The following is a 21,988-nucleotide window of genomic DNA, read 5'->3' as shown; positions in this document are numbered from 1 at the left end:
TTCCTTCTGTACACCCACTGCTCGTTGCTTGACAACACTTACAATAAGGGCTGCGCTCTTTTAAATAGTAACCTTTTTGCCTATCTTAAAATGACTTTAACACAAGCATTAACCTTGGATTAGCTTTGATCAGATAATCTTTGCGCAGGTGATGTAGCATTTTAGGTATTTTCATATAGATAGAAACCACAATCACTCTTGAAAGGCAGGGACACATTCTTCTGAGTAGGTGACTATGTGCCGTTTTATAAACCACCTTCTCCATGTGCCTTGTAAACAACATGTCCCTGGGGTCTGAGAGGCAATCACAGGTGAGAAATCACAGCTAGCATTGACGACTGGAGTCCTGAGACATCAAATGAGTGTTTGGATGGGTAATAAAGTGATTAGTTCCAGTCTCAGAGGAACAGAGCCGGGGTCAGAGGACTAATGATCAAATGTGCTGGTGGGTTACTTGTGCAAATTAAAAACACCGTCAAAAAGTATTTGGGTAAATGCCATAAGAGCCCTCCCAGTCCTTGGTGGAATGTTATGTTTCTGATTACCTGTTCCTTGCAGGGCTGAGAACATCACTGTTCTCATTAGAAACTGCTTCTCTGCTGTCTCATAGCAACCTAAAAATAGAAATGTCCCTATTAGGCTCTATGGCTGTGATGGCTGGTACAAGTTTTGGCCTCTTTAATTGTGCAGTAAACATTTAGGTATGATTTCCTGATATTTTCCTGTCTCACTTAATGTGTTGAACAGTGGAACGTGCCAATCAAAGTAGCTAATTGTTATTTGGTGATTTGCAGCTTGTGACAATGGTGCATAAGCCCAGATATTACAATTGATCAATTACATTATACGAATGATCAGAGCTTGGAAACTGTGATTTCTTATTTTGCATGGATAAGGAAGCTCATTTATATACAGGATTGGCATTTCAGCAAATTAAACATGTTCAGTAAGGATTCTAATCTGATCCTGAACAGATTCCTTTCTCAAATTGTATATCTGAATTGTCTTAACAATGTCCTTTCAATGTGGTTACATAGGAAGACTGAATGTGCAGGCTTTCTCCAGCTGTTCTGCGTTTATTCAATTTAACAACTGATATTGATGTTTCAGACTGCATAGAGATAAAAGCTATTTGGAGCAGAGACACATTATATGAGGCAAAAAAACAGTATTAAAGAGTGATGACAATTCATATTTCTTGAATTATATCATCTGTAACTGTGTCCATTACTGCTTTGATGACACATTGTCCTTTTTAAATAAAAAACAAAACAAAAAACAACCCACATACACACACACAGAACATTTACATTTCTATGGGAGGTAACACTCGTTTTGTTTGTGTCCTGCAGATATGAAGAATAGGACAGAGGTTTTCACCAGACGCAATTTATTTTGGTCGACTCTGACGTCAAGAGAATACACGTTTCATTCAACAAGCAAAAAAGTAAGTTATTTATAACCGCAGCGTCTCCAGGTTGTGATTCTTGAGTGCGCAGTGAAAGGAATGCTGCCTATTGGACTGATGTAGTATGCCTCCATAACAAAAGCCACAGAGCTCATGCGCTATGGTGCCAGAGAGATACTGTACCCTATAACCTGTACTAGGACACGGCGTTTGGAACAGTTACGACAGAGAAAATAGGGATATTGCGAAGAACTGCAACAAACTTTCTGCTTTGAATCATTAATGATCCTGCTTTTTCCCCCTCTTACATGACAAAGCGTTGGGTACTTTGAACATGGAAAACCTGTCCGCCGATCAGGTAAGACGCTTAGGAGACACAGAAGTTGCTGTACAAAATTATTAAACTTATAAAATGATTTAATCAAATTTAATGCGCACGCATTCAATTAAATTTAATTTCGTTATCTTGTGTAGCTTCTTCCTTAGTCTCTTTGCAGGAGGCTGGTATATAATATTAATCTAATCTCATGTATCACACGTAGCAACACCATGTGCATGGTCAATGTTTTTATATTGTATATGAAATTTTGTTTTGTATCTCGCAGCTAGAATTAGACGACCAGCTCCTACTATTTGCAATGGAGCGCGTCTCTGTCAAGTTCTCTAAAATGAGCACCATGGACAGCGACTCTTAGTGCTTCGTTAGCCTATATCGCCTGTCGAAACAGCTGGACATTCTTTTCACTATTAAATCCTGAAACCAAGTATAACATTGACATCGACGTTCAGTGACTTAGACATATTTCTGTTCTAGCAACAAAAGATTAAATAAGGCTGGTGCTTTGGTTCACTTAAAGGTTGTGGTTACTTTCCCTGGTGGCTGCCATAATTATGATGAAAAAGACATATATAGCTGCTATCTTGACAGAGCATAGATGAACTTTAAATTTTATGTCCAAATATCACAGCCTGATTATTCATCACCTGTGTTGTTGAATCTAATAAGTGAAGCTACCATGCCATACTCTACATGGGCATGATTTGTTGTATCACTTCGATCTCGCAGTTCTACATTTTGCATAACTTCGACTGTTTTACTATAATAAGATTAAATAGCCTATATCAACGATTTTTAATAATATGGACAACTTTTACATTCTATTGTTAACATTTCAGCTAGACACAGGCTGCCACCTACTGGCAGTGATGATTTTGTGGTGAATCAGTAAGCAAATGTTTTGAGGAACAAACAATGATATTCCTTAATCATATGAATTTTGCAATGTAAGTTGAACTGCTTCAATGATTTGTTCAAAGGGCTGTGCGCTGTAACTGCCTTTCAACACTGAGGGAGAGATCTGTGATTGTCTGGGAGATGGCAGATATACTGGAGCTGCGGACAGATGGAAACTCGCTCCTGAAGGCAGTATGGCTCCGGCGCTTGAGACTCACCAGGCTCCTGTTGGAGGGGGGTGCGTATATCAACGAGAGCAATGAGCGCGGAGAGACGCCGCTCATGGTGGCCTGCATGTCCAAACACAGTGACCAGCAGAGTGTAAGCAAGTCAAAGCTAGTCAAATATCTACTGGACAACCAGGCAGACCCTAATATACAGGACAAAACAGGTAGGACAGCCCTAATGCATGCCTGCATCCATCGGGCTGGACATGAGGTGGTGGCTCACCTGCTGACCAATGGAGCTGACCCCAGTCTGGAGGACAGGAGTGGGGCCTCAGCCCTGGTCTACGCGATCAATGCAGATGATAAGGAGACACTAAAATTGCTCTTGGATGCATGCAAAGCTAAAGGCAAGGAGGTCATCATAATCACCACAGACAAGTCACCGTCTGGGGCTAAAACTACCAAACAGTACTTAAATGTTCCCCCGTCACCAGAGTTAGATGAGAGATGCTCCCCCGCATACTGCACTTCACCCTCTGACATTGATGTTAGTGCGTCTCCCACACCTAACCAAGCTGAACAACAAAACACAGTCTTCAGTTTCCAGACAAAGTTGAAAACCACCTCTAGCTCAGCAGCAAAGCTTGCCAACGGGCCCACCTCTCCAACACGTCGGCCTGCCAACCCCAAGCGCGCACGTTTGCCTCAGCTAAAGCGGCTGCAGTCAGAGCCCTGGGGGCTGATTGCCCCTTCTGTCCTGGCTGCTGCCGCCACCCACGAGGAGAGTAAGAAAGCCACCTCTGATGAGGAGGTTGTTACAGGCGTGAACGGACTCTCTCTAACCAAGAGGTCGGCTTTATCTCGACAGAACAGTGTGGATGGCAAGGACAGTTTATTCCCTCTAGTGGGTGAACAACCCTGCAAAATGACAACCTCGCTATCAGTTCCTTCAGCATCCAAAACATCATTTGAGAGATCTCTGGGCCAGCACCAGCCCCTGGCACGGCGCAGCACCGTCCCCACTGAGCAGGACAGCTGCGGCAGCAACAGCGGGCCAGCCAGTCTGAGAGACACCGTGCACAGGAGACGTCTGGGGAACGATCACTATGACTCAGACTCTCAGCTCTACTCAGACTCTGCCATGCTAGACTCTCCTAAGGTCCCAGTGGAGCGAAGGAAGCTGAACACCTCTCCACTAGCCATGCTGACCAGTTCTAGAGAATCTCTAGACAGCAATGCCAGCACATCCTCTCCCAGCACAGCACGCAGGCGTGCACCAGGCCTCCTGGAGAGGCGAGGCTCGGGGACTCTGCTCCTAGACCACATCTCCCACACCAGGCCTGGACATCTACCCCCTCTCAACATTAACCCTAACCCTCCCATTCCTGACATTGGGGCCAGTAGCAAGCCCTCTTCACCTCTGGCCACAGGCATTAGATCTATAGCTCCAGTAGCACCAAACACACCAAAGAGAGGCGGCCTCAAGTCCAAGAAGAAACTTGTAAGAAGGCACTCTATGCAAGTGGAGCAAATGAAACAGCTTTCTGATTTTGAAGAGCTGGCACATTAGTGTTGGTGTTTATGCAGCACATATTGTGGGAGTAGAAATGTTAACACCATAAATTGTCAGGAAATAAATCCATTGGTTCTGTTGGGTAAACTCTCACACAACCATCCTAGATGTTGTTGAATAATGTATAATTTATATAAATTATATTGAAACTGAGCAATATAGATAGACTTTCTCCCCATGTTACCCCCAAACCTAAGGATTTTGATTTTTTGAAATATCTACTGTAAATGTATTCCACTTTCGAATGTAAATGCCAAGATATGGTACTTTCCTCTAATCTAACTCTCTTACATGATAATTTAATGTGTAGGGAACAGACAGGGTCCATTTGTAGCCAACAGGCTGCCTGGATGCACCTTGTGCATATGTAATTAGCACCATAATGGACTTATTTTAGATAAGAAATATGTGATGCACTTGTCTAAGATGTAGCTTGAGTAAGATGAAATTTGACTGTTCGTAGCAAATTTGTACACAGTGCCTTCAAGATAAAGAAACAGAAAAAAAGAGTGGAATGATAAATTCAGTGTATCAAGACCATTCACAATTCATAATGATGTAACCAAAATGTGTTTTGTTTCAATATTGTTGGTCTCATGTGGAACCTAATGAAGGCTCAGAATACGTGGGATGTGAATGAATGAACGATATGCCTTAAGAAACAGGTAAAGTCATGGGCTATGTAAAACAGCACTTTATTGCCCAGGAGGAAAAAAAACATGAGATGTTGCTATTAACAGTGTTACAAACTTTCAAAGCACATGTAATTTTCTATATCATGTATTCGAGTAACATTAAATGACATTATAGCCCTTAGTCAAAACAGACATTGGTGATACTTGTCTTTTAAAGTGTAATTTCACACTAATGGCAATCAAAATTGAACATCATACAGCTTCCATGTAACTTAACTGTGAAGCATTCCTTCTGTTTAAGAAAAAAATCAAAATAACAATTTAATGCATAGTATTTTTGTATGTAGTTTGTTGTATATTCTAAATAAATGTCTATCACTTGTGAATTTCTGCTCTGCTGGGTACTCTGGTTCATCATGTGTGCCAAGAGCTCAGCTGATAATGTTGGTAGTGACACAGATGCTCATTGGAAAGGGTATTCCTTCTTCCTCAGGCCACTTGGCAGTCCATTGGTATTGTAATAATCACCATCATCATCATCATCACCATCATGATGATTATGCCAGACCCACCATAGAAGCACTCAGATCCCACAGTTTCTTGGCAGCTTCATCATCCAGACCCTGAGGGGCTGCTGTTTTAGGGGCGCAGTCACTGTAATCAAGACAGAAAACAAAACCTTAAGCATTGTACACTAACTTCGACTGTTCCTGTTGTTTTGAGTTAGTCAAGGGAACAACAAAATTATAATAGAATACAAGCATGAAGCATGAAGCTATGTTCTACAGATTTACAGTGACTGACCTGTAGTAGAGTCCGCTCTCATTCTGCAGGCTTTCCTCCACAGCGCAGTGGATAGTGGTCTGAGCCCCTTCCTTTGGAGACTTGATGAGCAGCATGAGTGGTGTAAATACGACTCTCTTCCACAGCGGCATTGTAGGCCAGAAGTGCCGGCCAAGCTCAGTCCGGATGACTCCAGGGTGGAGGCTGTATGTAGTCACTCCAGTACCTGCAAAATGACAAGAAATATGATGCATTGTATTCTCACTTTGTTCACAATAGTACATAATCATAAACAGTTGACAACACTAATCTCAGAATAAAGATAATTGAAAAATCATGTTTTAAGATCATGATGATGGTATAAAAATACTTCAGTGATAATAGATAGTGGTTCTTAAATATTGCAAACTGTCTGGTGTGAGATCTCAAAATGTACAAAAATGATTCTACCTTGTAGCCGGGTGGCCAGTTCCCTTGTAAAGAGGACATTAGCTAGCTTACTTTGCCCATAGCATTTCCAAGGGTGGTAATCTTTATCCTGGTGTATGTCATCAAAGTAGATTTGACCTGTTGAGACAAAGCACTAAATCCTTATTCACAAAAGTGGCATGTAATAATATTGCATGGAAGAGAAAGAACAACATTATGAGAGGAAAGCAACTACATCTATTGAATTGAAAAATAAAGCCAGACAAAACTGTACCTCTTTCATGAGCTAAACTGGAGACATTGACAATACGGCTAGGAGCCGACTTCTTCAGGAGATCCAAGAGACAATTAGTCAAAAGGAAGTGACCCAAGTGGTTCACACCAAACTGCATCTCGAAGCCATCTTCAGTCTGCCATTTTGGACAGCGCATAACACCTATAAGTAAAGATGGATATCAGTTTGACAGCTCCCATCTGTTTATTTTTGCATTGCCATAGCTGTTGGGATATGATATATATCACACCACCACTCTATCAGTCAGACATGATGTGCACATGTACCTGCATTATTGATGAGAACATCCAGCCTCTCTTCGCTTGCTAGGATGTCTTTGGCTAGCTGTCGCACTGACTGTAGAGATGCCAAGTCCAACTTTTTGACAATCACATTACCATTTCCACTCCTCTTCCTGATGTCTTCTGCAGCTTTGTTAGCCCTGTCCATGTCTCTGCAGGCCAGGATGACCCTCGCACCTGTAGCAGAGCAGGAAACCCACAAAGTTTTAATTGGTATCGGACAAAAAGCTAGCATATAAAACTCAAACATGTTGCTCACCCCTGCTAGCCAGGTCAACAGCTGTTTCTTTGCCAATCCCGGTGTTGGCTCCGGTAATCAAGACGGTCTTTCCATCCAACCGGGTTTTGCTCCGACACACTCCACCTGCCAACCATTTTCTCACACCAAGGAGTCCCACTCCTGTAAGAAAGTCCAGTACAGTTAATCAAATATCCAACATGTGACACATTTCCCCACAGCCTGTTCACTTACTAAGTATAATGCCTACCACCTCTCATTCAAAGTTTCCATATGAATTATTGATACTCCCAGTTTTACAAATCCACTACATGCCTTCTGCAATATTAATTCAAGCTCAATTAGTGCACTTTACAAACATGCATTCCTGCTCTAATTGATGAAACAATAGGAAGGGCTCTTTAATATTATATTACATTGTAATATTATATTACATTATAATATATTTTATGAATATAATATTTGTGCAGTATTACTGAGTTCCATACAAGATTTGTTATGTAAAAATAAACAAAGACGCAAGACTACATCCAATTGTGACTCAGGTAACTCCAGGGTAGTGACATCCCCCTCTCTCAACACACACACACACACAGTCAACAAAATTGAGGTTTCATAATCGCATATTCACTGAATGCAATAATGCTGACTTTGACTGAAAAGCTAGTCTTGAGCACAAGACACCATACATGCATGCGCATTTCCGACAGGATATCATATGCTAATTGAACACTTGAGTGGGACCAGTGATAAGCTACATTAGCACTATTTACCTGTTACTGTGAGCACAGCAATAGTTTTAGGATACTGGCCAACAAACTGTCTTATCGCCGTGAAGCTCTGCATAGCTGCTCGTTATGGATCCGGTTTATAATAGACCTATTTCCATTTAAGTCCGATTACAGCGTCCCCTCGATACTTGTTTAAACCACACGGTCCTTTTCGCCAAATGCGCTGCAAAATTACAGCAAACTGCCTAGAAGTATATGATCCTTATGGTCAGTTCACATAGCTACATAACACAGCCTCCAAACAGGAAGTACCGCCTAGAGGTCAACCGTGCAGAGGAATCCTATTGGTTCATAATAACGATATTTTCAGTGTAATATTTACAAGCCAATTATATTATCTATGGGACTACTGAACTGGCAGCTTGTGTTTTATCCCTCCGAAGATAAAGTGCACTTCACATATGACAGCCAGCAATTGTCTGATGTCAGTCATCCTGACATCATCACAACCAAAACGTGTATCGTGTAAATGTGTGATCTTTTGACATGATGTTAATTAATCAAGCTGATGTGAAAGTACTGAAGCGTCTTTGGCTAAACGAAGCCTCATAATAATTTTACTATATTGTTAGTGACTGAATAAATGCATGCCCAAAGCAATTTCTGCCAATCCTCCAGTAGAGGGCACTGTGCGCTCACCAACACAATCTCAGTGCCTACAAATCAAGTCCAGCAGATGGGGCAAATTCACAGCATTAGATTCAGAATTGCATTTTTTCATTTACATCCATTTACCAGTCAATTGTAAGAAGTCATGGAAGTCTCACGAAGTATAGGCTATAGCATCAATTTAACTCCTACAAGCAAATTAACGTGATTAGACAAAAGCAGAAACTCATCAGCAATACCATGATGACAGTAATAATAGCATTACACCCAATTAAGACCCTATCAGTACCCAAAGCTAAACAACTAACTAATTACCTCCACCAAGGAGGTAATGTTTTCTGTGTGTTTGTCTGTCCGTCTGTTAGCAGGATATCTCAAAAAGTTGGGTATAAATTTGCACAAAACTTGGTATGCAGGTTGATTATGGGCCAAGGAAGAACTGATTAACTTTTCATGTCGATTGGCCAAAAGGGGCGTGGTGGTGGGCGTGGCACATCACCAAAAGGTGGTTGTCAGACATGGTGGAGGTCTGTGTTCTACTGAGCACATTTTCTAGTTGAGGAGTTTATTGATTAGAGTAAATTTGGTGTGTCAGATAAGTTAACATTTATGCCCTTTGTTGCAGTCTTAAATTCATAGTAAAGGCCTACATGGTGGTAAGTAGCATCAAAAAAGCATACATGAATGCTTTTCAGAAATGATTCTACAAATAACTTTTTTTTTTTTTTTTTTTTTTTTTTTTTTTTTTTTTTTTAGATTGGTGGCTGTTTGCGTTTTGCTGATTACCAACTGGAGGTCATAGTTTACCCATCTGTTATATTTACCACTACTTCACTGAACACATCACACAAGATAAGACCAGACAAGATAAGATAGGATAAGATTAAACTTAAATGGAATTGGGTCATTGCAGCAGTAAATAGATATAGCAAAATGGGGGGTAATTAATCAACAATTTGAACACTAGAATGTGTTAAATAGGAATGTGTGGATGAAAAGAAATGAAAACTACGGCATTACAAAAATGTGCAAAAAATAAGTAGAGGCCAAAAAATTATAAATATATATATGAAGAAAAACAAAATATGTCGATTTACAGAATACACAATGTGGAAAAAATACTACAGGTCATACATTTGTAGAAAAAGCGTATAGGTATGCAAAAGCATGTTGTAAAAAAACTATTCACCTTGTCAAATATATACAATTTGCAGATGTAGGTGACATATGTGGGCCTACAGAATGTGCAGACTTGGATATGCATATTACGAATTGTTCACCCTATCAAAAACTCCAGCTGGTGGTTCTATGAGAATGACAGTGTGCAAGGGCACATGTGCTTTGTTGTCTGTTTCAGAACATATTCAAGATGTACTGTAGCATGGTATGTGCCAACTATTATGCAGATAATGTACAGAAATATATAGAAGTGCAAATCCGAAACTGTGGAAGCTGATGAACAGATTGGTCCACAGCATAGGAATGCAGAAAAAAAAACATAATCTCAAAGTGTTTGTTTTATGATCAGGAGCCCACAGGCTTCATCATATGGAGAAACAGAACTTAGCTCAGCTAAACAGCACAAATCCACAGGCAAGTGAATTTTAGCTAGATTCCAAATCATTTGCAGTGGAGAACATAGTCTCACTCCAAATCTCCACGACTGAGAGCCCTCTAATTTTAGCTGGGGAGGGTTACCATACTGGGAGAAAGAATGGGACGTGTGCAGTCACATGACAAGCTCGGAGGTGAGCCAGCAAATGAGCCAGCCTTCTGCTCTGACCAGCCAGGTCACCTCCAAAATCCTCTTTCAGTTAGAGAACAGGGGGCATGCAGTGAGAAAAGATTAGTAATGTAACGATTTGATTTAAAAAGTAGCTAAGTAGTCTACATATATACTTTTCTTTCAGCTTTATAAAAACCTTGCTTGAGAAGATTATTGACAGACAACTGTTTTTTTTGTCCCTGAATTACACAATTTTGGTCTGCACCTCCTGTGGGAGAGTGTAGTTCAGATATAGCTCAGTAGGCAGATTGTAAACCCTAACCCTAACCCTCAGACAGGGGACAATGGCTATGACATAATCTTATGAGTTTTTAACAGCAACCTTTGAACCCTTGGAATGTAAACAGTCTCCACATGATCCCCACCTTCACAGACAGCCTCCTCAATAAGAACAGTCAGTCTCACATATCACCCTATTAACACTAAGGTCAAAGATCTTTATTTAGTCCTTGTCCGGGGTCGTGAATTTATATATATTTAACTCATGAAGATTTAGCCTATATTTACGAAAATGAACCATCCTATAATAAATTTCAGAAGGAATGCTGTAGGCAACAAATATCATGGTTAATAGGAATATTATAGCCATAACCACAGGAGCTAAAAATGATATAGGTACAATAAGGTCACTATGAACTCACTGTTGAATACCACAGACACACTACAAGTCCCTATAGGAATATTGTAGTACTATAAATGTACCTTTCCTGGAGGAAATGTGTGACATTTAATCTTTTATGTTTATAATTTGACCACCAGATGCCACTATTCACTCTCTGTCATCCATTTATATGGGGGGAGAAATTAATAAAGTTAAATGTCTTAGAGTGTATAGAGTAGCCTATCATAACGTTTAATACATCCACAAATCTCCTAGAGTACCTGAACATTTTAAAGTCGGAACGGGCTGTCCAGGTGGGAGTATGTGGGAAGCAGTTAGACTCCATATTTTTTGACAGAATGATAAGGAGAAAAAAATAAACAGTGGGAATGGCAGAAGTGTGCTGTTAAATCAGTGTGATTTCCGTTATGGATAACGATATGAAACCGAAAGTCGGTCGACCTGACCTCTGTTGTGTGTGAACTCTAACTGCTGTTGCTGTCCCTCCTCTGCCAGTGTGACTCTGACGTAGCGCTGAGCGCGTCCCGCCGGGGAGGTGCTGACTATATTGCATCGAGCCGCGGACCATTTCGGCCCCTCTTTGCTCTGAGTTTTGTCGAGTGTCAACCGCAAGTGATACGGGCCAGAGAGACATGGCTGGATACTTGAAGGTCCTCAGCTCTCTGTCGAGGTCTGCTGCTGCTCTTTCCAGAAACCCCGCGGTGCTTGCGCCGGCGGCCACTTGCCAGACTTTGCAACAAAGAAACTGTGAGTTTGAGATAACCGGGTTATCACCATCATCTTGATCTGTGATTGCTACCCTAACCCAGCTTTGTGGGAAGATGGCGCTTTAAAATGTAACGTTACGTTGGCAAGCTATAACGTTAGCTTTCCAAAATGCCACAAAAAAAAAAAAACCGACATCGGAGACCGGTGGCGTGCTAACAGCCGTGTTAGCCAAGTTGCTTGTGCTAGCCAACTCTCATACATTTGATTGCGTTAATGGTTTTCCGAGCTAAGGGCAACGATGCTCAAAAATCTTGCCGGCTGCTGTTTAATCGTTATACGGCAGGTCGTTTGCAGGTTGTTAAGATAATGTGGAGGCGGCGAGCGCCGAGATGAGGGCAGAGCCAACAAAACCGACCAGGCGAGCTGTCTTTGTCCTCTCTATTCAAAGTTTCAGCGTGTTATCGACAACATGAAGCTATGTGGCCACAGAGTTGAATGTATGGATCCACTGACAAACGCACTCAATCTGGGTAGTTATGTGCAATGAACAGTATGCTGATGCTCGTAAAAAAATTACAATCCGCTTTTCCTCGAAGGGAAAAAAGCATTGCCACGCAAAATTTGGCAGCAGATGAATGGATTCTTTTTGTGTTTAGCTAAACTGTTAGCTATATATGTCAACTTGCAATGATCTCATTGCTCATCGGAATGGCAAAATGTAATCATAAAATCACATGAAACCAAGCTAAAACAATTAACCAGACGTGCCTTTTAAAAGCACGCATCAAAATTTAAAACTTGTTCTTCAGCTATCATTTTGAAGTAGCCTACGGCTCTGACTTGAAAACTTTTCCCAAGGTCAGCCACAGGAGACGAGACACTTCTATAGAGAGCAATGGCTGCCACAAGTGTCCTACATAATATTTTCCATCTGGGTTAAATCAAGAGCCATAGAGCCATGCACTGAATTTCACTAGTTCTAACCCTAGCGGTAGAATCATGTGCATGTGCAGTAGTTTTATGCAGTTTTATATGGGATCTAAACTATTTAGAATTTGTTGCATTTACAACAATGCAAATGCATTGCTTTTTATGTAATTTGGAGCCTAGATCCAGGTCGTACAGGATAAATTTGACTCTGTTCTATAGGCCCTGGGGTTGTGCATACATACCACTGCTTTGGAGAAGTATGAAGCAATGGGTCAATTGAAGGGCACTTTGTTTAGCTCTGTATCTTGCTGTAACTGGTGAGCTTGATAATCGCCCACTGGGTGGATCTGTTAGGACTGATCAAACAAATAGGCTCCAGATAGATAAAAGGGTTTGCTCCTCTTAAAACAACCCCCACACTATTTTCCCAGCTGTGAGACCTGGCTGCTACTCTTAACTCCAAGTGAAAAAGATCATTAGCTGGAACAAGGCCTAAAGTTGTTAAACAATCCACACATGTGGTGGCATTGTCATTGCCTTCTGTTTTATTGTTTACTTTAATTCAGTATAAAATGAGATATTTGGCAATATGCCTATATTTGAGACAAGGCTAAGATTTTCAAAACAATCATGGTTGAGACTGGCAGACTGACAAGCCTGTTTGCTCTTTTATTGCAGTCACAAGTTGCATTGTCTTTGCCAGCAGCTTGTTTCGGTAATTACATGCCCTTTAAATCTCACATTGCTTGTAAAAGTGGCCAACATGCTGTTTCTTGGCCGTGGGTTATAGAAAGACAAGGTGTAATGCTCCTGTCGGCTTCCAGTATAGTTAGTAAACTTTCTAGCCTTGCTTTACCACCGCTTCCTTTACCATTTGTCAACATTTTGAAGAGTATGGCGTAACAACTTTTCCCAAAGGCCTATAGTCTAGCTCGTTTATAGTTGCTAATTTTGCTACCTGCTGAAATGTCTTTTCTGTGAACTCGGTGGGATTAAAACTGAAGCTTTTTTAGGCCTACCTTCTTATGTTGAAAGTTAACCTGAGAAGAGGCGTAGCCGAAGGTTATTCCAATGACCTTATCAAAGCACACTTTGTTTTAAATTGCCCTTGACTACTCACCTCTAAGTAATCTGGAAAGCTTTGATTTCAATAAAGGCTTTTCAAAGATTAGGCCTAGAATGAAACTGATTGACCCCTTTTTTATTCTACATCTTCAATGTGCTGTTGTGTTTAACATTTTACTCTATTTTATTTAACATTTATTCCATCCATATTCCATTATGCAGTGTAATGTGCAATGTCTAAATTGTACCAAATTAGATTGGGTTGTATGTTTTCTGCTGACTGGCACAACCTCTAATTACAGCAAAAAAAAATGCATGTAGGCTTATCCCAGATAAATGATGTGGCAAGCCCACATGACTTCTAACTGGCCCTACAGCGCTCAGTTTGTTGATAAACTCAGAAGTTATATAACCCGCTCACCTCCCTGCTGTACTCCCCTCCCCCCTGCACTGTCTCCTTTCTTTTCACAGTAAATGTCCTGTTTGTGCAGATTTAGGTTAGACTGTTCTGAAATCCTGCCAAACAGTAGCTGTTAATGACTTACCCATGATTCATTGCAGCAGAGACACTACTTATTCAATGGCAGATGGAAGGGGAATATCTATCATTTTATTTGCTGTGGTCTATTTGTTAATATTACACATATACTACCCGTAAGGTGCTGCTCAAAACATTTCTCTAGTTTACATTTTTATTTCCAGCTTTCATCATGAACAAGTTTGAGAGATACTATTGTGGCAAAACTTATCTTACTTTTTGTTAGATTTGTGTCATGAACAAGTACAATGTCAAGATACAAGGCACAACGCCAATGCGTTCTCAACAGCCAGAGCAGTTTCCAACAGAGTGTTTGAAAAAACTGTCTGAGAAGCTGTTTTCCACCACCATCATCATTATGGGAGACATAGATAATAAAAAACAACATTATCAATGACTAGCATTGATCTTGCTATCTAGGAAAACAATAGATCAATCTAGAAAAATGACTCTGTTTAACCAATGTCAGTGAGGTCATGCTTTATTCTTGTGTTATTTCTTGTACCACACTCTACATTATGCTATTGCGTACCATAATTGGTGCATGGTGTGTGTATGTGGTTACAACTGCCTTCACTATAAGGTTATTTTCAGTGTTTAATGGTCGCTATGAATCTGTAGCCGACAGGGTTCATGTGTCTTGCCTAGAGCATGGGAACAGAAGAGTCAGTCTGTTTTGACAGGTGCTACCAAGGCTTGATAGTCCCAGTTAAAGGTCAAATGTCTTCTCAAGCCCACATCGACCCTTGATTTCTTTTAACTTATGTTAAAAACTTGTGTACTTTAAGAAATTTGTCAGTCGCATATCTATTGCACTGGATTTCTTATGCTGACTTGCATTATTCTGGGAAGTCTCAGGTAGCAGTGGGGGTGCATTGACTTGGCTGGAAAATCAGAGTCACTTGATTCCCTGCACCTCCCCCTGTACTTTGCTATTCACCGAAATGGTCCTGCTGGCAGGCCTCCCCCAAGCAGAGCAGAGTGAGAGCCGATATGATTGAAGATACAAATCTAGGTGGATCCAAGAGGAAAGTAATTCAGTCAAAAGAGACTCTCAGTGCTGGCATGGAAGTAAAGCACGCTATGAGTTTTTATTAAGTTACGAGGCATTTGAGGACAGTCACTTACAAAGTGGCTATGTTTTTGAGGCCAAAATAATCCATTGTTTTTGTTTAGTTTTAGGTAGCAAAGTATTTTCCACAACAGATATACAGTATAGTGTTTTGGAATGAAACCGTTCAAATATTCTGTTTAGTAATCACGCACCCATAGGCCTTGAATTGGTATTGTTTATGCAGATGGGCCAAATGTGAGTTAAGACTGGAATGTCTGGGTAAAAGATGGTTATGATATAATTGGTTGGTGCACTTAATATGGAAGAAGTTCGTCTTTATGCACGGTGAGACCATCCGTCAAATGTGAAGTCCATATTTATGGACAGAACACTAAGGGTTAGGGATGCTTGTCTTCTGAAGTTTACCACAAAACAGGATTTTTTTGTCAATGAATGTAGTAGCCTATGATCATGATTCATGATGTTGGTTGCTCAGCAGTCTGTGACCCTAAAATAAAGTGCCATTTGGTCCAGGGGCGGGGCAGGGTTTTTACACTCGTTTTAAGTTTTGGCTTGTGAATAAAAGCCGGTTTACATGATCTCCTCTGTATGTATGATTTTAACAGATGCCGACAAACGCATCAAAGTGGCCCAGCCAGTGGTGGAGATGGACGGAGATGAGATGACCAGGATCATCTGGGAGTTCATCAAAGAGAAGGTGCAAAAGTGGCATCCAAAAAAAAGGGGGGGGGTGGTGAACACAAAAACACTGGTGTGTGCCTGTCTGCCTTAGAGGAGGACATGCCCACGCGGTCTGACTGGTCTATTTTTATATTGCTGACTGACACGTGGATAGAGAGGGGGGCGGGTATGTGGAGGATGGCAGGGAGATTATGTATGTATGATGTGGGGGAGGGGTTTTTGTGAGGTTTCATTCAGTTACTGGCTGATTGCCTCTGGAGGGAGCAGATGGTGCGTTGGCTCAGGAAGAAAACGTGGAGAATCATGGATTATCATCCCTCCCTGTTTTCTGACATTTGGTGATGGTTTTTATTGAATTATGGAAAGAATGTGAACATGCAATACATAAATCATATAACTGAGCAAATATTTAGAACTGTAACTGTATTATTTCATTATACAGGTTTAATAAGACTACTATTTGAGATACTACTATTATTTTATTTTTCATACTCATGACACATAATTGTACCAACTTTCATCCCTGTGTCCTTTTTAGGGTTACAACTTCCGTTTAATCTCTGTTGTTAGCTATGTTAGAATACATTGTGTCCAAGGGTAGGTTAGTTGATTTTATCTCTCAGGAAACCAGACTAAACATAGTCTTCCTCAGAGGACAACAATGTAATGCTGCTGCTAGAGTAAAGCATGGATTCTAATTCCTGTCCCTCTGCATTTTGGCCCTTTAGCTCATCCTGTCCAATGTCGATGTTGAGCTGAAGTATTATGACCTGGGTCTGCCGTACCGTGACCAGACTAATGACCAGGTCACCATCGACTCCGCCCTGGCTACCCAGAAGTACAGCGTGGCTGTTAAGTGTGCCACCATCACACCCGACGAAGCCAGAGTTGAAGGTCTTTAACAAGTCTATGATGGCCTAGTTTCCTTTTATAATGCTTTCTTTATTTCTCTAAAGCCCTATTCAGAGCAGTGTGGACTTGCGGTCTTTGCCCAACTGAAATGATTTTAGTATACATGAAGATTGTTCTGTAGTAGAAGATTGTGTTCAAAATAAAACAAGAAAAAGAAAAAAACAAAATTGATTTAGCAAACTAAAATCAATTAAGTTGATAGAAAATAGAGATAAACATAAAACACCAAACCTAGAAACGAGGAGAATAAGTGAATAACAGTGAAAATCACTACTGATTCAAATATACAAGGCCAGATATTTCCTGCACTCTTTCTCTTGGAACAAGTTAGGGAAAGCAAATCTATAAAAGTGTGTTTTAAAGAAGGAATATAAAAGAAAGGTGTAGTTTGGGGTCTGTGCCATCATGTTTCTGCATTATTTTTTTTTATTTTCTAGAATTTAGCCTGAAGAAGATGTGGAAGAGCCCCAACGGAACCATCAGGAACATCCTGGGCGGCACAGTCTTCCGTGAGCCAATCATCTGCAAGAACATTCCCAGGCTTGTTCCAGGTTGGACGCAGCCCATCACCATCGGCAGACACGCCTTTGGTGATCAGGTCAGTCCCATCTAAATGCTGAAGATTCCAGCAATTGTTCTCATTGCAATTCACTTCGGTTTACAATAACAAATTACAAATTCTTTCCACTGTTTCTTCTCTACAGTACAGAGCAACAGACTTTGTTGTGGACCAGCCAGGTAAATTCAAGATCATCTTCTCCCCTGCTGATGGTAGTGCAGGCAAGGAATGGGAGGTCTATGATTTCCCTGCTGGTGGCTGTGGAATGGGCATGTACAACACAGACGAGGTGAGCGTATTTACGTTTAGCAATTCTATTTCAGTATTTACTACTTTTAAAATACACTGAACAAAAATATAAATGCATCATTTAACATTTTACTTGGTTACAATCCATATAAGAAAATAATTTGAGAGAAATTCTGGGCAAAGGAGATATGCACACCATCAGGGATGTAAACAAAGTTGTCTCCTTATTTGAGATAAATAAGCTTTTCATGACAAATTAATGGGAATTAATAACTCATGAAACATGGGACCAAAACTTTCCATGTTGCTTTAATATTTTTTTCAGTATATTTGGGTATCGGCAAAAAAATATTTACCTCCTGGGGTAATTGTGGCATATGGATTGGTACTAATCACTCATTGTATTCCTGTGAAATTGCAATCCCTAAACTTGTAACTCTTTCACAGATAAACAACCTGATATTACTGTTAAATTCTGCCTAGGGCGTTTCACAAAATTGACACTGTAACCGCTGTAGTAGACTAGCCTCCTTTGAACCGACTTTGCCACTGTTTGTTTGCCTTCGTCAATGTGGGTTTGTTTGATTTTACAACAGTAGAGGTCATGCTATATGACTTTCAACTTGTCTAGGGGCAATGGAAATGTGAGGTAGTGGTGTATACATGTGATCTAATCAGGCCTATACACAGAAGGTTGTTTACCCCTGTACCACTGACAGTCATGAGCTTTTGGTCTCCCCTCCCCAACAGTCTATTACAGGCTTTGCACACAGCTGCTTCCAGTATGCCATTGGCAAGAAGTGGCCCCTGTACATGAGCACCAAGAACACCATTCTCAAAGCCTATGATGGTAGATTCAAAGACATCTTCCAGGACATCTTTGAGAAGTGAGTGTCTTCTGTCTTTATCTTTGTTTTAGGTCCTGTAAAACTACTGTTTGTGACTTAAAGCACAGTACAAAATGCTTAAACTGGTTTTTACCATCCCACTGTGCAGATAGATAATCAAAACCACCAAGCAGTTTGTTTGGCACAATGTTATTGGAAGTGAAACCCTTTCTTTGACTGAGGTGTTGTTTAATAAGGTTAAAAAGTAGCTTTAGTTTATGTAGTCATTGTTGAACTAGTCTTTCTCTGGCTTGCATTTGAAACTGTTGACCAGCTTTAACCATCACTCTTGTGTGTCTGACAGGCATTACAAGCCTGAGTTTGACAAACTGAAGATCTGGTATGAGCACAGGCTTATTGATGATATGGTTGCCCAAGTGCTGAAGTCCTCTGGAGCCTTCGTGTGGGCCTGCAAGAACTATGACGGAGACGTCCAGTCTGACATCCTCGCACAGGGTGAGACGTGGAAAATGAAACTACAGCTTTAGGGAAATTGTGTCATCATGAAATACTGGAATTTCTGAACACTGGAGATGATTGGCAATTTTTGAACAGAAAGGAAGTTGTATTAAGTCTCTGTACTAACTCTGTATTTTCCTGTTTCAGGTTTTGGCTCTCTGGGCCTGATGACATCAGTTCTTGTGTGCCCTGATGGCAAGACTATTGAGGCTGAGGCTGCCCACGGCACTGTGACCAGGCACTATCGCGAGCACCAGAAGGTTACTAGCCATTTGTCTTTATCGGTCCTATGGATGTATTGGGGAAAACATTTCAAATTGGAAAAGCAATATGAAAATGTGTGAGCCAAATTATGGCCTTGCATTCAGACTGCATAATCTGTGAAGTTACACTGCCATCGTGTGGTGAAAATTGTTATGGAGTTTAAATGCTCAAAAATGGTAGAAGATTAATGTCCCATCTCCATAGGGGGAAAATCTTCTTGTCGTACATCACTAAATTAATAGATTGATTTAATCCCTCCTGTCTCCACCTTCAGGGCAGGCCGACCAGCACCAACCCCATCGCCAGCATTTTCGCCTGGACCAGAGGCCTGGAGCATCGTGGGAAACTTGATGGCAACCCTGACCTTATCAAGTAAGAGATTTATAATATTGTGATCGTTGCTCTGAACATACTGACATTGGGATGAAATGTGGCTTTTTCAAAATGGTTTTGTTCATCTGCAGGTTCTCCCAGACACTGGAGAGGGTGTGTGTTGAGACTGTTGAGAGTGGCGTTATGACCAAGGACCTCGCAGGCTGCATCCATGGCCTGGCCAAGTAAGCTCCTTAATATTTCTATAACTCTGTCTCAAGTTCTTTTTATTTTAGTTTTTAAAATTGTTCTGCTCTGTAACTCTCTATAATCAGTCATGATGGTGATGTACACTCAGTATCCACTTAATTAGATACACCTAGCTTATTACCGGTAGGACCCTGTTTTCAGCCTGAATTCTTCAATTTGATAGCGTCACACAACTTCTGCTGATTTTTCGGCAGCACAGTCATGCTGCAAACATTTTGCTACATCTCATCACAAAGGTTTTTTTTTTTATGTAACCTTTATTTAACAGGAAGTCCCATTGAGATTAAAAACCTCTTTTTCAAGGGAGACCTTGCCGAGATCAGCAGCAGCACAGATAACAAAACAAATGGTTTCAGACAAAGGCAAATAAAGGAACAGAACAGACTACAATAAAAGCATAGGATACAAAAGTGTAAACTAACAAAACATTTAAAAAGAAAAGTCTGCTACACAGTTGAGAAAGTTGTTAAAAAGAAGAGGTAAGGCTTTACAATTTGTGATAAATCTTACGGAGGCATGGTAAACTGTATCAACCATCTGAAGACACTGAACAGAGGTATGCATATATAAAAGATCACCGTAATCCAAAAAAGGTAAGAAGTCTTTTTATAAAACACAATAAAGGGAACAAAGAAAAAAAAAAGAAAAACAACTTATTTTGAAAGTAAAGACTCAATTTAAGCTTCAGCTTTTTAACCAGCTGTTATACATGTGGCTTTAACGTAAGGGAGTTGTCAAACAAGATGCCCACATATTTAGACGAGCCAACTAGCTCTATTACCTTTCCCTCTTGAGTGACCACCGAAGGGATATTCTGTGGCCTCTTTCTGGAGTTGGTAAACAACATAAGCTTAGTCTTATGTTGCTCTATTGGGTTGAAATGTAGGCACTGTGCAGACCATTGGAGTAAACTAAAGTTACGCTGTGGTATTCAAACAATGCTCAGTTGGTGCTAAGGGGCGTAATGTGTGCAAAGAAAATATTCCCCACATCGTTAGACCACCATCACCAGCCGGTACCATTGACACAAGGCAGGATGGATTCATGCAGTTTACCCTAAATTCTGATCCTGCTATCAGCTTGCTGTAATTGAAATTGGGATTGGACCTTGTTCCACTATTCAGTCGTCCAGTTTTGGTAAGCATGGGCCCATTGTGAACCGGAAACCCAGGTCTGAAGTTTCTGGTCCCTAACATTTCCACTGTAGCTTCGTTTTGTTCTTAGCTGACAGCAGTGGAACCTGGCATGGTGTTCTGCTGCTATAACCCATCTGCTTCAAGGTTTGAGGAGTTGAGCGCTCCCGAGACGCCCCTCTCTCCCCTCTGCTCATCACTGGTGTACTGAGCTGTTATTTGCATAGTTGTGGTCCATCTGTTAGCTTGAACAAGTCTTCTCCTTTGACCGCTCTTATCAATGAAGGTGGTTTAGCTCACAGGACCGCCACTGATTGATTGTTTTGTCTTAAGTTTTTTTTTTTTTGGTTGAGGCACCATTCTCTGTAAACTGTAAGCGGCTGTTGTTTCGACTGTTGTTTAGATGCTGGAAGTGGCGCCTTTAGTACCAACAATGATACCATGTTCAAAGTTGCTTAAATCATGCATCTTGCCAATTCTATTGTTTAAACAATAAATAAAATAATAATAATGCTAATGATGGTTACAATAATAATTTGAAAAAGTGGATGCTGAGTATATCCCCAGTGTTTCATGATCTTTTAAATGAGGTACTGTGTTCTCTGATATGCCGTGTCCTGTCTTGTCTCCTCAGCTGCAAGCTGAACGAGCACTACGTCAATACCACAGACTTCCTTGACGCCATCAAGAATAACCTGGATAAAGCCCTCGGCAAGTGAAGGACTTGAAAGAGTACGGCTAGCCTAGAAATGGCAATGTCATTATTCTGTTTTTTGTACCTCATTTTTAACTTAAAAGGTCAAGAAAACCACGTACATTTCATCTGAAGGAAAACATACTGTGTAGAGAATTATGTAGTGTGCTGTTAATGCTGTTCAATGGCTGAGAGCTGTTCTTCCATCTGATGCCTCATTCACTATCCTGTCCTGTTATTTCCAAGGTTTTATTTTTGTAATGTGAAGTACTGTATTCAAATACTGTATAATGCCTTGGGGAAGACTGAAGCCTGTGTCAAACGTACTTGCCAATAAATCCCTCTTGTTTGACCCACTGGTTGGTATTCTGCTTCAAATCAAACAATGAAAGGGCAACCGT

At 40.7% G+C, this 21,988-nt stretch overlaps 3 protein-coding genes across 4 annotated transcripts; 2 read left to right on the top strand and 1 right to left on the bottom strand.

Moving 5' to 3' along the window:
• Nucleotides 1-2,783: 2,783 nt before the first annotated feature.
• Nucleotides 2,784-4,379, top strand: ankrd34c (ankyrin repeat domain 34C). Its single transcript, XM_071532208.1, has one exon. It carries the CDS (start codon nt 2,784-2,786, stop codon nt 4,377-4,379), a length of 1,596 nt encoding a protein of 531 aa, XP_071388309.1.
• A 767-nt stretch (nt 4,380-5,146) lies between these two features.
• On the bottom strand, nt 5,147-8,041 carry LOC139654931 (retinol dehydrogenase 12-like). Its single transcript, XM_071532206.1, has 7 exons — nt 7,817-8,041; nt 7,065-7,205; nt 6,791-6,982; nt 6,504-6,665; nt 6,251-6,367; nt 5,822-6,026; nt 5,147-5,671 (listed from the first exon to the last, which is right to left on the bottom strand). The coding sequence occupies exons 1-7, from the start codon at nt 7,887-7,889 to the stop codon at nt 5,575-5,577; spliced, it is 987 nt and encodes a 328-aa protein (XP_071388307.1). The 5' UTR covers nt 7,890-8,041; the 3' UTR covers nt 5,147-5,574.
• Nucleotides 8,042-11,206: 3,165 nt separating this feature from the next.
• Nucleotides 11,207-21,939, top strand: idh2 (isocitrate dehydrogenase (NADP(+)) 2). Of its 2 annotated transcripts, none has more exons than XM_071532205.1 (11): nt 11,207-11,222; nt 15,806-15,864; nt 16,577-16,742; nt 17,198-17,358; nt 17,465-17,608; nt 18,319-18,455; nt 18,760-18,911; nt 19,062-19,174; nt 19,453-19,550; nt 19,643-19,735; nt 21,528-21,939. In XM_071532205.1, exons 2-11 carry the CDS (start codon nt 15,814-15,816, stop codon nt 21,610-21,612), a joined length of 1,200 nt encoding a protein of 399 aa, XP_071388306.1. In that variant the 5' UTR covers nt 11,207-11,222; nt 15,806-15,813; the 3' UTR covers nt 21,613-21,939. The 2 variants fall into 2 exon arrangements, with proteins under 2 accessions (XP_071388306.1, XP_071388305.1); XM_071532204.1 differs by lacking the exon at nt 11,207-11,222 and adding an exon at nt 11,407-11,598 and having other exon boundaries at nt 15,773-15,864.
• The last annotated feature ends 49 nt before the right edge of the window (nt 21,940-21,988 follow it).

The sequence above is a fragment of the Centroberyx affinis genome, unplaced genomic scaffold (genome assembly GCF_046629955.1).
Source record: "Centroberyx affinis isolate AG114_WGS23_722 - 3 ecotype Tasmania unplaced genomic scaffold, CSIRO-AGI_Caff_v1 ptg002167l_1, whole genome shotgun sequence".
In the NCBI taxonomy this organism is placed as follows: Eukaryota; Metazoa; Chordata; class Actinopteri; order Beryciformes; family Berycidae; genus Centroberyx; species Centroberyx affinis.
Note: the sequence above shows the minus strand (reverse complement) of the source record. Positions and strands in the feature narration are given on the sequence as shown.

Coding starts and splice junctions, on each gene's coding strand:
- ankrd34c (XM_071532208.1), top strand. CDS start 2,784: ATGGCAGATATACTGGAGCTGCGGACAGATGGAAACTCGCTCCTGAAG.
- LOC139654931 (XM_071532206.1), bottom strand. CDS start 7,889: ATGCAGAGCTTCACGGCGATAAGACAGTTTGTTGGCCAGTATCCTAAA. Junction 6,368..6,503: donor CAGTTTAGCTCATGAAAGAG/GTACAGTTTTGT, acceptor TTGTCTCAACAG/GTCAAATCTACTTTGATGAC. Junction 5,672..5,821: donor GAGAGCGGACTCTACTACAG/GTCAGTCACTGT, acceptor TCTTGATTACAG/TGACTGCGCCCCTAAAACAG.
- idh2 (XM_071532204.1), top strand. CDS start 11,484: ATGGCTGGATACTTGAAGGTCCTCAGCTCTCTGTCGAGGTCTGCTGCT. Junction 17,609..18,318: donor GCATGTACAACACAGACGAG/GTGAGCGTATTT, acceptor CCTCCCCAACAG/TCTATTACAGGCTTTGCACA. Junction 19,175..19,452: donor ACTATCGCGAGCACCAGAAG/GTTACTAGCCAT, acceptor CTCCACCTTCAG/GGCAGGCCGACCAGCACCAA.